The sequence below is a fragment of the Bemisia tabaci genome, chromosome 2 (genome assembly GCF_918797505.1).
Source record: "Bemisia tabaci chromosome 2, PGI_BMITA_v3".
Classification (NCBI taxonomy): Eukaryota; Metazoa; Arthropoda; class Insecta; order Hemiptera; family Aleyrodidae; genus Bemisia; species Bemisia tabaci.
This window is the reverse complement of record NC_092794.1, coordinates 58,225,429-58,241,899: the sequence shown is the minus strand read 5'-3', so window position 1 is coordinate 58,241,899 and position 16,471 is coordinate 58,225,429. Positions and strand designations below refer to the sequence as shown.

General features: G+C 38.0%; 1 protein-coding gene across 1 annotated transcript in view; it reads right to left on the bottom strand.

Annotated features, from left to right (window-relative positions):
- Positions 1-1,763: 1,763 nt before the first annotated feature.
- LOC109030161 (O-acyltransferase like protein) overlaps positions 1,764-16,471 on the bottom strand; it is a 44,822-nt gene continuing 30,114 nt past the window's right edge. Inside the window, exons 3-13 of the mRNA XM_019040990.2 lie at positions 14,885-15,105; positions 13,964-14,052; positions 13,313-13,506; positions 11,864-12,036; positions 11,144-11,312; positions 10,520-10,713; positions 9,785-9,926; positions 8,282-8,477; positions 7,453-7,595; positions 6,547-6,659; positions 1,764-4,384 (exon numbers count right to left, since the gene is read on the bottom strand). Coding sequence (XP_018896535.2) covers positions 4,111-4,384; positions 6,547-6,659; positions 7,453-7,595; positions 8,282-8,477; positions 9,785-9,926; positions 10,520-10,713; positions 11,144-11,312; positions 11,864-12,036; positions 13,313-13,506; positions 13,964-14,052; positions 14,885-15,105 — 1,908 coding nt within the window. The 3' untranslated portion in view covers positions 1,764-4,110. The remainder of the gene's footprint in view (positions 4,385-6,546; positions 6,660-7,452; positions 7,596-8,281; positions 8,478-9,784; positions 9,927-10,519; positions 10,714-11,143; positions 11,313-11,863; positions 12,037-13,312; positions 13,507-13,963; positions 14,053-14,884; positions 15,106-16,471) is intronic.

Here is a 16,471-nt window from a genome sequence, read left to right as displayed (position 1 = left end):
GGGACCTGAGTATGAATGAAAACTTTAAATACGATTTTTTGACACCTGTTCTTTTTCGCTATACGCTGTTTGGTCAGAAAGGTCCTCATATACGTAACACTAATAGCAAATGGTTACTCCCCTTTCATCTAACAGACCAGCTTGCATCAGTCATGATAATGAGACTCTGGTCCAGGCCATTAACTTAGAGCAGACTTAACCATTTGAGTTTTAATAGCTCACTTTAATCCTTTGATGCCCAGTCCGAGTCATATTGACCTGACCATCCTTTTTGAAGTGAGATATTGTGTAAGAAGGAAAGAATCAGACATCAACTTTAAAATAAAGAGGAAAAAATTGAGTGTCTCCTCAGCCGAAGATAGGAGAGATATATTCAGGATTCCTTTTTTAGCTTTTCTTCCGAATCTGAACGACATCTCATTGATATCATACAGCGGAGCATGACCAGTCACACCTCACGCCATCGCGCCTTCAATTTTGCAAATGCGACACGGACATCCATCAAGTACGAATAGTTGTATCTCTGCGCCGTCATCAACACGCATCCTTTCCCCTTGCTCCATTTTAATGTTGTGTTAGCTCTGTTTGTCTTATTATGTGTGGTGGCGCTTCAGGGGCTGCATGAGCAACACAGCCGAAGATAGGAGAGACATATTCAGGATTCCTTTTTTAGCTTGTCTCCCGAATCTGAACGACACCTCATTGACAGCATACAGCGGAGCATGACCAGTCACGCCTCACGCCATCGCGCCTTCAATTTTGCAAACGCAACACGGATGACATCCATCAAGTATGAATAGTTGTATCTCTGCGCCGTCATCAACACGCATCCTTTCCCTTGCTCCATTTTAATATTGTGTTAGTTCCGTTTGTTTTATGTGTAGTGGCGCTTCAGAGGCTACGTGAGCAACACAACCGAAGATAGGAGAGACGTAATCGGGCTGTTTCTTAACTTTTCTCCCGAATCTGAGCAACACCTCGCAAGCAACATAGAGCGGCGAATTGCGAGTTCATGCCTCACGGTATCGCGCCTTCGATGAACATCCATCGAGCATGAATACTTGTATCTCTGCGCTGTCATTAACGCTCGTTGAGGTGCTTCTCATTTTTGAAATTTGAGAAATTTCAAGATTAAGTTTGCTCACAATATGCTAAAATGTGTCCGAATCAATGGCCATTTAAAAAAAAAAAAAAAAAAAGGCTATGGGTTTTTTAAGCGCTCTAATGAATTTTGCACTTCTAAAAAAATAGTTTTTTGGTGAGAGTTGTGTCATGGAATTTTTATTTGACTATTGCCCTTGGAAATTAGCCCCCCTGGACTCCCCCTTCGTTTTTCTATGGCAAGAGAGTTGAGCCATGAGCCATTGAAGTCGAGGACGCCTAGACTGGAGACCCTTAGCATCTGACGACGGAAGAAAATGAAACGCAGTTACTAAAAATATCCCTCTGTACTGAAAATCTTGAAAATTGCTAGAAATTTTCCAAGAAGTATACTTCTTTGAAAATTTAAGACGAATTCTACAGTGCCCCAGCTTGTTCCTGAAAATCTATTCACCTTTCACGAAATTTTTAGGGTAAATTTTTCACTTTTTCTTACGGAACAAGGGTTGCATGTGAATTCGTAGTGGTTTCTCACGGGTAACAGGGGCCCCCTCCGGGCCCGGGCCCCGGTACCAGAGTCCCAGTATCCCCCCCCCCCCTTGTGGCGGGCCTGGTCGCCTCTACGGTCACCGCTCGTGAGTGTCGATGCCGTTAACTTACGGATCATTAGGAATTTAAATTATACCAAGGCTTTCTGGGAATTTTATTTTGGTCAGTTTATTAGGCACAAAGAAATAAATAATTACCTACACTACAACTTATCATCTAACGTAAATACATCTAATGGTAAACACTCATCGAACAAAGTTACCTATACATCATTTCCAAGCGAGACATTGCATGGTAAAGAAAAAAAGATACTCAATGGGCTGGGAACTTTTCACGATTTGGATCAGTGGCGTAGCGTGAATTGCGATGTGCCGATTGTTATGCCATTTAAACTTATGGTAAAGAATCGATTATTAAGTTGTTCGCTGCGACCACCCTGTTCATCGATCCTTTTTGGTTTAAATGACAGTTCGATCGATATATCGCAAAGCACGCCACGCCACGCCACTGATTTGGATTCATGGCGAGGAATGGGAAACGGATCTATTCGGACTAGTCATTTTCGAAAGAATTGCTTCTACCTCTCACTAATCCGTTTTATCCTTTCTTTATGAAAACGGAGATAATTTGGCAATATTCACATCTGAAAATTTACGCACCCTGCAAAAGAGCATCGGTGCATCACAAAAGAATGAGCTTCACAATTATATAAAATTATTTTTTAAACATTCTATGTACAAAGATAGTCAATATTCTTCCAAAAATTTAGATTACATTCAGCCTTTTAATGTCAATAAATATTCTGAGAGACGGACTATCATTGACTGGTAATCTTATGACTATACATGTATGCATACCTCCCTTGAGGTAGTTTTACAGGGGGGGGGGGGGGGGGATTGAACATATTATTTTCCAAATCACGTAAGCGCTAACCACTATGTGCGAAGTGGAGGGGTTGTTTTTTCTTTGTTTTCTCTGGTATAATCAATCATGTCTGATTGCAAAATTTCCTTCTAGAAGAACATATATTTTTTGGAATTCGAAGATTATCAAGAGATCGAATAAAACGTTTGTTTCTCGTTTTCCTCGTATTCGCAATTTTGGCGCTTACGAGATTTGGTAAGTAATCGGTTCAATTTTCCTAGAAATAAAAATATTTGCATTCTTACGGAAATAACTACGATAGCGCAGCTTTTGTGGAAATGCTTTTATACATTTCCACGAGGACTCATCAATATTTTCGCATGAAATTTTTGAAGAATATCATTGAGTTGAAGAGAGAAATGGTGTGCAATTTTTCAAGAATGGCCGACCATTCTTCGGTAGTATAAAATGTGGCAGGCATTAGTGGAACTAGGCTTTAAAACACCTCACGATACTGATTACTGATGGCTGAAGTGCGAGACCACGTGTTTCTATTTGTGACGTCGTAGACTTTTAGTCATATATTTTTCTTGGAAAACTAGTCAACGTAATTTCCTGTTAACTTCCTTGATTTTCCCTATTTGCTGGTCGAATATTCTGTAAAAATTTCAAGCTATAAAGTTGACTTATTCCTCGTCGAAAAAGTAAACTAGGAGCGGAGGTTTTGAAACACCGCAATTAAGATACGTGGTGTCGTACTTTAGCCATCGATACGAAAGTTTCAACTTCAGGCATCATCTTGCGAATTTCAGTCTCAAGATGGATTTCTTTTTTGAAAATACGAAAATGTCAATCTCCAGGTATTTCATTGATGTAAGTATTCCTACACATAGTATCATGGGAGCTACATTTTGCTACCTGGCCAGAATGAAAAAGTAAAACTTCACGCGCCACAGAACGTGGTGTCAAAGTAAGCATAAACCGTGGAACGCCTTCATTTTAAAGGATTATGCAACTATTTCGACTTGTAAGTGCACTTCCTGGTAAACTTTTCCAATTGAAGGCGCGTACTGCACGGAGCGAGACTTCAATGGCGCAACGGTATATTTGCCCTCAATCGGACGGATAGACAACTGTTTCACCCTTAGGAACTGTTTTGTCTGCTCGGCTAAAATATGGCAGCAAACGGTGCGCCACGCCGCGCGGTACAAACTACTTTATTCTGGTAACAATGCGGAGAATGCATTAAGCCACGTCCAGTGCATTTATTTAACATGATTGTCTGGTTACTTCTAGTGTACAGATTCGACTGCTATTGATCTAAGTCATTCGACAAATGAGAAATAAAGTTTTGCTATGAATCCTGCAGCGGGTCAATTTTTGAAAATCGACCTACAGTTTGCCGAGTGGTTTCTAAGGATACATAAAATAGCAAAATAGGTTTCTAACGATCAAGTTCGTTCAGCAAAGAGGCGATGAAGTCTCGATACTTATAAGGGGTGATTTTTACATTGAGATCTGCTTATGATACCGCTCCTTGGAGTCAAGAACAAAAATAGTCAGATGGTAACCGGCCATCCGGTTACTCTGAGAGGCCTAAAGTTCTTTTTTCTCATATCCGTGTATTAAATCTGCCACCCTATTGTAGCTAATTCTGTGCGTAAGTTCGTGCCTTTCATTAGGGGTGAAACCATCGGTTTTTCCATTCATTGCCATCTCCTTGTTGGCGTGTCCGTTCATAAAACCATTTTTGGCGTTTCCGTTGGAAGCTGCATGTTTCATGATATCGTTGTTTTTAACCTCCTCTCGCAAGTTTTCGTTTGAATCCAATCGAGAGATTTTCTGTGGATCTTTAATCTCTGGTTTAGGTCTGAAACAAAGCACATATGTTATAATTTTCACATTTTTAACTTTTCTCTTGGTTAGTCCTTATTTTTTTTATTAGTTTTTTTTATGAAAATAGAAAAACATGGCTAGAGTGGGATCATCGGAAAATTATCCCCTAGCAATGTGAACAGAAATAGGATTTTTGCGATTAAGTGCGAGTAACATTTTCTGCTTGAGCAGCCAAAATCACCGAAGAATAACGCCATCACGCACAAGAAAAGGAAGAATTACACGCAACGGCTGATAAATAATTTGCCGTTTGACCGATACGAGGGAACTTTCGAATCGAATCAGGAAAAGCAAAAAAGTTCTCCATACCTTTGTTTCTATAGCCTGTTTTAGATAACTTTTCCTTTTTCGCCATAAGCGGTGGGTGCGGAATGCTGTAGCGAAGAAGGAAAAGTTATCTGAAACGGGCTCTTCGTATTTTTGACTGTTGAATCCGAAAGTGACATTTTCCCTGTCCTTGGTTATAGAACATGCCGTCAACGATTATTTGTCCGCGCACTGGCTTTGTCCAGTAGTTTACGTCCATGCGTTTTTCGGGGGATTTCGGTCCACTTACCAATTGAGACCCAAGTTAATTGGCCCACAAGTAAATACAAACGATATTGGCTTACGAGTTTTCAGGATGAAAATGTATAATGTCTTGGGAAAATGAGGGTTTGCTTGTTTTATGCTAAATGTTATTTAATATGGATGGTAGGACTTGGTAAGTTTTTGGACAGCTGCTCTCTTTTTGTGCCCTAGTATCTTGATTTATTTTGCGAGGAAAGCTCCGTACTATTAAAATAAGCCGTCATATTTAATATGTTGGAGCGCCTTTAATTTCGTATGATACTGTGCAAAACATTGGTTGCGAAACAGTTGCTTGAAGCGCCGCGGAGCGGCGGGCGAGGGCGTCCAGCGCTACACGCGCATTGGCGCCTACAAACCTAACAGGGATACCTCACGCATTACGCAATGCGTGAAGTATCCCTGTTAGGTTTGTAGGCGCCAATGCGCGTTTCGTGCTGGCAGCACGCCGCTCCGCTGTGTTTGACTCAAATATTTAAACTCACGGAGTCAGCGTTTTTCGACTCATGATTTTGAAATGTTTGAACACTCTGCATTGATTATTCTCATCAAAATTGATTTAAAAAAAAAAAAAAAAAAGATTTCCAAAGCACTTCAATTTTTTCTTTTACATTTTGTGATTTTAATGTGCTGCAGCGTGGTATACGCGCAACCAAATGCTCAAAACTGGATGGGTTTGACTCTGAAAGATCGTTTTACAAATGGGCTAACATAAAAGATTGCGTGCTTCTTGGTTTTTTCCTCTTTTATTCGGGTTTTGTATAATTTCTTTCAAGACAACTACGGTTCACTGAGATAAATATCAGTACCATCGCTTGGAAAAGGTTTTACAAATATAAGTTTCAAAAATGTAAATATTTTTAAAATGAAATAATACCCCCCTCCCCCAAAAAAATATATATCTACACATATTGAGGTAAGTGTTATATATCAATTTAAGGATAGTAATAAAACTAAAAATATTCACCGATGACAATTAGAAAAGATTAATCAAAAGAAGAAAGTAACATTTCATTTAAAAAATGAGTTAACATAACAATACCTCCTTCTCTCTCAATTTTCTCATTTCAATATTATCAATATAATTTTATATACAGATTAAAATATAACGCTTGAACCAAGTCACTGTTGCTTATTTTACGCATGGACGTAAACTACTGGACAAAACAGGTGCGCGGACAAAAAATCGTTGACGGAATGTCCTGAAACCCTGTCCTTGCGTGTTTCATTTTTGGGAAAAATTGCATCATCTGGAAAACTCCTACAGAGAAATTCGATTTTCAAGAGAATCCTTACGTATACGTGGTGGAAAAGACGGGTGGTATTTTTTTAAACAGTGCTAAACATTCAGGCTGAATTATTATCTGATATAGGTATGGCATTTTTTTTCTTTCTTTCTTTCTTTTTTTATTAGACCTTTTGGAGGAGGAATAATTAGGAATTAAAATCATAATTCCGAGCCGATTTCAATTTAATTTCGAAACAATGGCGACAAAAAATGTATGAGTTTTGCGTATGTGTGCACTGATTTGCACTCATTTTGTACATTAATGACTGGAAAATGCTTACCTTGCGTTGGAGAACAAGAGTTTGACTAGTTTACTCGATGGCATTTCAACGAGAACACACAAAACCAAGGCAAGTGCGTTTGTGAATACAATGTCTCCTGCTGTGAGCCAGTACTGAAATTAAAGAAAAAAATTTTATCAAACACAATGTCTGCAAATCTTGCAAAAATCTATTTGTGATTCGTACACTTGATTTTTCGGAAGGACATCGAAGCAGTGATTTTGGAAGGATGAAGGTCAAATAGGATTTTATAAAATTGCATACATTTAAGCCGTAACCGATGCCTATTGCCATAAAACCTTTCGATGACAAGTTGGAGGAGAGGCAGCAATTCCCTGCAGAAAATTCGGGAAAAATCGCGTTCTTTCTCATTGTTCTCTAAGTGAGGGTAGACCTCATTGGTGGGATATGTTTTTCCATTACATAATGCAAATGTTATGCCCCGTTTACGGATTCCATTCTACGAAATGGGAAGTTTTTTGTCCATAGCACGGAATGACAGGTTACATATGCCATACCGCGAAGTAGCTGGAAAATCGGCCAATCCATGAACTGGCTTGAAATAATGGAGAAGGAATTCTCGCACAGATTTAAGATTTAGTAAAGCATTCTCTGGGACCGCCGAGCCCCTTTACTCTCATATACCGTGGTATTCGAAAAATTCTTCACAGAGTCCTCAGAAGAGTGTACCTATCACGTGGATATATTTATTGAGCGGAAAGATCTGATATTTCCAGTTATAGCTACTTTACCCACTCATTCTAAATAAATCTCGATTAAACTTTCGTTCAAAGTTACAATTTTGTTCATTTTTATTGACGTTCATATTTTCATTCACAATAAGCCATCATATATTGACTGAAAAACTTATCCGAAAAGTAAATATTCCTCAGGATCATCACTTACCTCATGAAATCGACTAGGAACTTTGGGTACACGTAAGGATGCATATTCGTAAGTATGAACTATCGAGTGAATCAAATATGTACCAAATGACAATTTATTTATCATCAAAAACGGATAAGAGTTGAATATCAGTATCGCCCATCCTGAAAAAGAAAAAGGAAAGGAATCAATTCGTTGCTATTAATTTGATACTACATAATTTCTCATTTGTACCCTGCATTCATAGTAAGTAAAATTAAAACTCACTCCGCACCATCAGACGGATTGTTTGCTCTTTGGATGTGTGGATCTTGGTTGCGCTTTCTATCCTTCTTCTGATTTTAAGATTTCTTTCCTTTTCTTCGTTTTTTAGAGGAAGGTAAATTTTAATCGTTGACTGAAAAGTTACACGATTTCTATATTGGATTAGGAATCAGTACCACTGCAATGACATGCAATGTAAAATAAATTATATTTTTTGTCAGAGAAAGTCAGAGAAATTGACGCTCTGGGCAGTCAATCTGCGATCAGAAAATAATGTAACAAAAAAAGAGAAAACAATAAAAACATTAGTTGACCCCTCCATCATCTCTCTCGATTTTTTTTTAGATAGCCGCGTCAAAATTCATAGAATTTTTAGTTCAACATATTTTTCGATGAAGCCTCGGGGTGGGGTGCTGGACACAATGCATTTTTCCTTCTTATTTTTTTTATTATTTTTTATTTATTTATTTTTTTTTTTGAACGATTCGATTTCAAAAAGGAAAAAATATCCGATAACATCTTTTTCAGAATTCAATTTTCCTATGAAATGGCCGATGTGACTCCTTTAAATAATTTACAGAATTACCTATCCGTTTACGGAAGTTGAGCATGATTAGAAGAGAAAAGCCAAGCGACCAAAGTGCAGCGTGTAGACATCCATAGAACGCCGTGGCAAATCGATGGAACCTGAGACCGTATTCCAATAAAGAAAAGAGGTTCCCACTCTCTTTGACGATTGCCATGAAGACGACCAGACCGGCTCCTAAGAGGTTTGCCTGGAGCTGAAAAAATTACAAGATGTGACGGAAATTATCGACTGGGAAACACTCATCAAAAAAGGACAAACAATTGGACTGCGTTTTGCAATTTGGAACTATAAAAGAGAACAAAAGAAGGATCTACAACGCGATTGTCAAGAGCATAGTAAGTAACCTACGGGTGTGAAGTATGGCCGATGAAACAGCGGACCCGGGAGGTTTTAGAGGCAACAGAGATGGACTTCTGGCGTAGATCCGCTGGTATTTCCAGAAAGGATCGCGTCAGGAATGAGACGGTACGGGAGATCATGGATGCCCAGCAGACCATCGTGCATGATATTATGACAAAACAACTCATTTGGTATGGTCATGTCCAGAGAATGGCAGGAGACAGGTTGCCGAAGAAGGACCTTGATTGGGTTCCTCTTGGGAGAAGACGCAGAGGGCGCCCAGTGAAAGGTTGGAGGGAAGGGATTGAAGCGGAAATGTTAAGGTGCTCAATCCCCCAAGATTTGTGGTTTGAAAGAGAGCAGCGGAGGTTAGGAGTCGTAGAGCGCGAGGAAGTGCTGTAAAGCGACTTATATGTGTGTATGGAACTATAAATTCTGGCCCGGTTTAAAAACAACGTATGTGCCGTTCGTTTCCCTATGCACATAAGTGTTTTTTTCAGAAGAGCCAGAATTTATAGTTCCAAATTGCAAAATGCAGTCCAATTTAGAGGTGCCAGCTGTCCGCTTGAGAGTTGATTCGTAGAATCTCCGCCAGAGTCAGTGTTAACTGGACCGCGAGTTGATCAGAGATGAACCAAACCACACTCTCGAAAAAAAATTGAGTTAAGAATATTTTCGAGTTCCACTGGCCGTATATTTTCTCCTGCCACAAACTGAAAGTCGTAAACAGAAATTAGTTTGTCAAACAAGGGGGTTTTGCACAAAACCCCCTCAGTTTTGTACTGGTACTCATTAGAGTTAACACATATTTTTTGACTCTAATTATACTTTTTGGAACTGCTCAGCTTCGTTTTCCCCGCGGAATGGTGTGAACCGAGCATCATTTCTCCACCTTGTAACTCGTCATATTTTGAATCTCGTGAACAACTTGGCGGTACCGACAGTATGCTTCAAATTTGGGGAAAAAACTCACAGGCTGACTTTCAATTACAAAACGAGATACGCGATTTTTTTACGAGGTACGCAAAATTTTAATTTTTGCTAAATCGCGAGAGGGATGAAACAAATAAATCAAAATTTGAGGTTCACACAGGAAGTTTCTGACTCAACCTGCTGTATGTAGCATTGAAAAGAATGAGATTAGAGGGAATAAAGACGTACCGTCGAAATGTTAGAAGGGGTGTCCTTCCATTTATGGAGCAATAAGCCGAGAAGAGTGCTGATCATGTAAGGTGCTAGACGAAAATGCGCTGGAATGTAATACGTGACGTAGTAGTACACGTCAGGAATAGCTCGCATCGATCTAAATAAGTAAACATTAAATATCGGAGTAAGCAATTAAAAATATAAAGTAAACATTTTGAGAGAAAATTTTAAAAAAATGCTATTTCATGCCAATGATGATGGGGTACAATCAAAGGCGCGGTTTCAGCCAAATAATGGGAGGGGGCAGAAGTTGTTCAGAGGAACCAAAATTTGCTTGAAAAGAGGGGTAGACTTTCAAAAAGGCTCGTAGAATGCCCTTGGATTGACACAAATTGACGAAAATTACTTAAAAAAGGACATATTAAAATTTCTAGGGAGAGGGGGACGGTTACGCGGCACTCTCAAAGGACGCCCCTGATTGGGCAATTTTAAGGGTCGAAAGATGTAAATCTTATTTCAAAATCAATTTCGACCGTAAATTGAGTCTAATTCTTGTTCTCGGAGAGAGAATTTCAGCTCGTGAGTTGATATTTGTAAAAATCACCATGTCCATCTCGCTCTACGTGAGTTTTTCATTATATCTCATGGTATTTGAATTTTCAACCTGTCTGGTGGTCAAAATTCTGCATAAATTTTTAGGTATCGTATTCCTACTTGGCTCACTTTTATATGATTAATATATTGACTTACTGTTCATCGACGGCTAGATAAGGAGAGTCACTCCTCAAATAGAGCAATATGCCATGCCAAAGTATTGAACCACTTATCAGCAGTCTGAATAGGGTCAGACCAACTTTTTCGGATTTCTTGGTGATGTAAAGAAGTATCATAGCCAAAAGGAAGAGTTGCAAGTCGGTTGACAAGTACCAAGACTGGTAGATGCACTGAAACATATGCAGAAACGCAACATAAAAAGAGTGAAACTTAAACATTTAAACGGAGCTCGTGCCTCCGTATGAACCAATGATGAAATCAGTAAGTTTTAGACGCCATTTAATCAGACTTTAGATTGATTTTCTCTGCTGCATGCAAAAACGACGTATCTAAGATTGCGGTTTTTCAAAATCTTCACGGATGCCTAGTTTTTATAAAGGAAAGGAATTAACATTATCGATCGAGTAAAGTTTGAATATTCAGCAGAAGGAGAGATTAGTAAAGATCCCTCGAAGTGATGTTTATGCGTCTTTTTTTTTAATAAAATGAAATGTAAAAGTAAGAAAGAAGTAGGTAGGTAACAAAACGAGGTACATATTTTGCAACATTGGCCACCGTGCGAATGGTGATCAATAATTTCAAAAGTTTGGTCAAACTTACCATATCATTAGCTTGGACGTAATTGTTGATGTAGAGCATGTTGGTCCACCACGTTTTTGAGCATCTTGATACTTCTTTACCAACCATCGATGGCCATAGAGGACCTTCGCCAAGTTTCGGTAGGATGGAGAGGTTCAACAAAATTACCACTGCATATAATGGCGTGAACCTTTAGTACGCGAGAAAAAAAGAGGAATGATTAAAATATCTGTGATTATTATCCTATTTGTGTGTAAAGGGTCGTTCAAGTCCAACGCAAAGTATTCTTGTCGATTATTTTGCACCCTCCCCCTGTAAGACACCCACACGATAACCTTTCACTTAATAGTTATCAGTGCGCTTATAATCAATCATAATATAGATAAACCCAACGTGTACTTAATATAGAACTAAAATATTCAATCACATGATTAGATATTTATGATTTATATAAAATTATTGAACAGGTCACTAAAAATTCGTGTTTATAAATGAAATATAGTTGTAATATTTTATACCTGCACTGTAGTCGTGCGTACCTCCTACATCCACTGCAACCATCCGCTTCCACCAATAGAATCGCCCGAATTTTTCTTTTTCTTCTTTGTCCAACGCTTTGTCTATCAATTTCAAGAATCATCACATATGCATTTGGGCAAGATTGGTAGATTTTTAGCATGCCACTATTCTAAAAATGTCGTGTTTGCCTCTAATGAGAGTATCAAAATACCTAATATTTACCTCAAAAGACGGTAGATTACTGGGACTACAATGATTTTGGGGCTCAATTTCTTCCTCTCATCCCACTTTTCAAGTTCTGGGTAGAAAAGGTATCCAGTTAGGAATCCACTGATCGACAAAAAGGAATTGACAACAATAAGGCAGGTTATCAGGACGCTGAATTCGCGTGCTTTCTGAAACACGAATAAAATAAAATGTCCATTATTTTTTTTTTCAGATATACGTGGATTACAATAATCACGATAAACTTTGCGGTTTTACAGCTATAAGAAAAGAGAAGTCAAAGTAATTTTCAACCCTGCAGGGATTTCCATACTTACAAATCATATTGATGGTGTAGTTAACTAAGCAACCATTCTCTTAATCTAAAACTAGAAAACACTTCCTCGATAGTGACATCGCTAAATATCCGATCATGTTCCTTCTGTAACTAGAGGAGATTAATTCTTTTTAAATTGACTGTAAGTAGTTTCCGTGTGTTGATAAACAAGCATACAGATTGTACAGAATTATCTCATCAATAAAATTATCGAAATCAGCATGATATAAGAGCTAGACATTTTTGAATGAAATTTTTCTAGCATTCGAAAGCAAGAAAAAAAAAGAACGAAATCACCCGAGACCCGTTGAAATAATACTAGTTTCGTTTATGAGAAGAAAGTAAAACATGGTAAGACATTTGCAATGTCGATAGCTGAGTCATATGCGATTTCCTCATTTACCTATCATAGTTATGTTACCGACCTTTTGCGACCCACTCTGAATCTACATACTATACTACAGCTTTCACGTTCAGTCTGTTTTTTCCATTCATGAATGTTGTACAAAGGCGATTCTTGAAATTTGGCACCACTGTTTTTCCTCCATTTTTTACATAAAACAATCGAATCTTGGTGGGTCAGCTTGCTGTACCTTAAATCGATATTTTCATTGGATTTAAATGAAGGAAAACAGTATTGCCAACGTGCAAAATCGCCCCTAATGCTGTATATCTGGAGACTTTAACGCATGGTTAAGAAAGTGGTCAATAAAGCGGAGGTGAGCATAATACAATAGATTATCCACTAAATGATGTATTTACTGTACACAAACCGTATAGTTTAGCCTATTTAAGCAGAGGAGATCAAGAGAACCATGAAAAATTGTCGTTTGCGAATTTTCCAGAAACCTTGCTCATTTCAGAAAAACGACAATAACGTCAAAAAACAATGAAAAATTGCCGTTTCTGGCTTTTGCGCTTATTTTCTTCGGCAATTTATGGCATCGGAGGGATTCACTGACTGGTTGAAACCAATTACTTTTGTAAAATAGAGACCTGATATTGTCACGAAACGCCGAATTTACAAGAACTCAGCATGAAGCCGATTTCAGGTTTTACGGCACTTAATCTCTTTCAATGTAAATGGACTCCATTTGCTTAAATGCGTCCAAAAGGAAAAAAATTATGACCTCTTCATATGGAGTGACGTCATGCAGTGGGGCTTGGACATTCATCCTCCAGCGATGACCATAGACGACAAGGATCGTGAAAAGAGTGCGTGTGCCAGAGAGGAAATCGAATTCCGGGACGGTTTTTCGCGGCATAATGCAGTCTGGTAAATTTTGCCGAGCCGAAAAACATAACAGCACTCGCTCAGTTGCACCTGAAAGAAAAATATCGCCGAGTGTCAAAAATCCCATAATACAAAAACTAACGGAAGCGAGAGACATTCCTTTTTTAGCTAATTCTTTGTTTCACTCAAAGTTTCATTTTCTCATGTAATCTTTTTCATTTTCGCGCCGATTCCCTTAATTTTTTGGCATTAGGTATATATGAACCTCAAGATGAGCTCGCCGTTATAGAACTTCAAATCATGATACAGGTTTTTATCGCCACGAAACGATCCTTTGAAGGCCCGTAAAATGTGGTAAGGGATCCCCTAGTTTTTTTCTAATGTGGGCGAATCTGCTGCAACCAAACAAAGTCAAATCTTGGATAAGGCTACTGGGGATTATCGAAGGAGTGCGAAATGCAGGAAGGTGCGAATTGTGGTTGATTTTCATTTGTTGGGTGATCAAAATTTCAGGCGGTCCCGGAAAAAGAAGAGAAGGTGGACTTACCGCCTATCTTTTGTTCTTGTTTTCTGTAATGCCAAAAATCATACGCAGTGCTGTATAAAACGAGAGCTGCTAGTCCGAAGAGGAAAGATCTGGAAAGAAAAATAAGAGAAAAAATCTGTTAATATTTGACAAATTTCGACAGTAAATTTACGGAAACGCGTATCCTAATCGAGGTGTTTCAAAATATCCGTTCTTGTGTAATTTCATCAAAAGAAAATCACCAGACATTTTGATACAGTAGGTATTCTTAAAACTGGGAAAGGTGTCTATTTTTCAATTCAATTGTGCCCTGGTCATGAAGCTCATAAACTCTTTTTTTTAAAAAAAATTCTTTTTTCTGTTATTCCTAAAGATTTAATCTGATTACTATGTATTTATTTTTTTTTTTTACTTCTGGCGTTTCCTCCATTTTCTCTCGGGTGGTATTTAGCACAAAGGAACTATTTACACCTCATTTCAGAAATGAATTATTCGGATTGATTTCTTTTAAAGGTAAATGTTTTCATGAATGGGTTAGAATCAGTTAGTATTCCTTTCCGTTAACAACCATTCACTAGTGCATTTCCTTAAACCAATCGGCGCCCACTAATAACCACCATCGTCACAAAATCGATGAGTGAGCTCCAAAATATTACGCATCTCAATCGCAAAATTTCAAAATTTCCGAGCGTTTTATGTAGTTTCGATAAAACAGAAACTAATCCTATTTATTTAAATATTTACTCGACGATCATGGAATACTTTAAAAAAATCAAAGAACAAGCTTCTTGTGGATTTGTTTGCCTTCTGAAAAAAAATAAATTTGTGAACATTTTAAAACATTACTATGCAGATACGTAGTTTTAGTTTATAGTAATGTTTATTATACCTTTGAACATCATTATATATGATATATATAATATCTGTATACGTACTACTTACAGGATTAGGATGTCGAAAGATGAAAATTCTTTATACTGTGTGATTGACTTTCGGGTTTGGCACTGAGCTGGTTCCAGACTCACCGTGATGTTTTCACTGATCGGATAGTTTCTCATCATTTCTTTAACGGTGAGTAGTACGTCGTTAGGAGTACAAGAAGCCGGTACACAAGCACCGTAATACAAGTAATTTCTCTTCCAAATTGATATCTCACCAGACGGCTGTGAACAGAAACCAATTTTAAAAAATTAAAACCAAATAACTTCGAAATAATTTGAAGATGGACAAATAAAAGAGATTGTTTTAACTGCCATTGATAATACAGAATTAAATGACAAAAAAGCATGTACGAAGAGAGAGCTCTTTAAACGACCTTCAATTTTTTTTAAAAAAAATTAGTTCGATATCTTATTGTTCAAAAGTTATCAGTAAAACACTGTTTTTCATATGACATCCTCTTTTCCTCCCGGGGGGGGGGGGGGGGGGGGGGGGCGATATCATTTTTGGGCGTCCAAGATCATTCATGCCTTTCAATACATGAAAATATTAGATTTCATTTTGGGCCCAGTTTCAATGGCAGATGGAGCAGCCACTCGATAATGGAATGTCAGACCGCGTCCGCGGTAACCTATACGTCGACTAAGTAAAAAAATGTGGTTTTAGGATCGTTCTGTGGACAGATATCTCGATTATTACGCTCAAAAATTTTCTCTCCTTGTAAATTAAAACGTTGTAAACGAAACAACGGAAAGAGACTCGATTTGCGACAAACTTCGCAATTCTAAATTTTACCATAGATGTGTAAATGCAAGCATTACCAACATAAATGCTTGAATTCAGGTGCGCTTAATACATCGATAAAAATATCTCTTCAGCACTGAACTTGTCTCCGATCTATCTCCGTATGTAGCTGTAATAGATACAAAGTAAGACTTTTATCATAAATAAGTATTTATCCATCCATCTAAATACTTTGTGACCTGCTCGAGTAAGCGCAGATGTATTACTCAGTCATTGCTAATACACACGCAAATGCACACCCTTGCACATAAAAACGCACGTGGGAAGAATGTTAATGAAGATAAAAAACGGCCCTGTGAAATCATTTTTTTCTTCGAACATTTATCATGCCACATAAAGCACGGAATCAGTCGGAATCATATTTAATAATTAGATCCGTAATTTTTATTTTCATTATATTTTTACGTTTTTGTCCTAATTATAGAAAAGATATTGAGCAGATTTCGAATGAACAATAAACAAGGAAATTTTTTCATGTTCACCGTGAGTGGACGCACTTCCCTGTGCTGTAGTTTTTATGATTTCTTTTTTCCATAAACACGGAATCATATTTCCTAGTCCTGGTTTTATATCTCTATCATGCCGGTTTCTCGCATATTTAAGGAGAGTTGCGGGCAATCGCTACTTTTTGCCGAAACGGTGAGATGTAGCTAAATGGTTTTTAGGAGCCAATGAATCTCTCTAAGAGGTGTTTTTCAAGACTATATAAATTTTTTTCGATCCCTCTAGTCTCAAAATGATTTAGGATGCCCCTGCCATTTCTGCGTATGTGCATATGGATCGAAT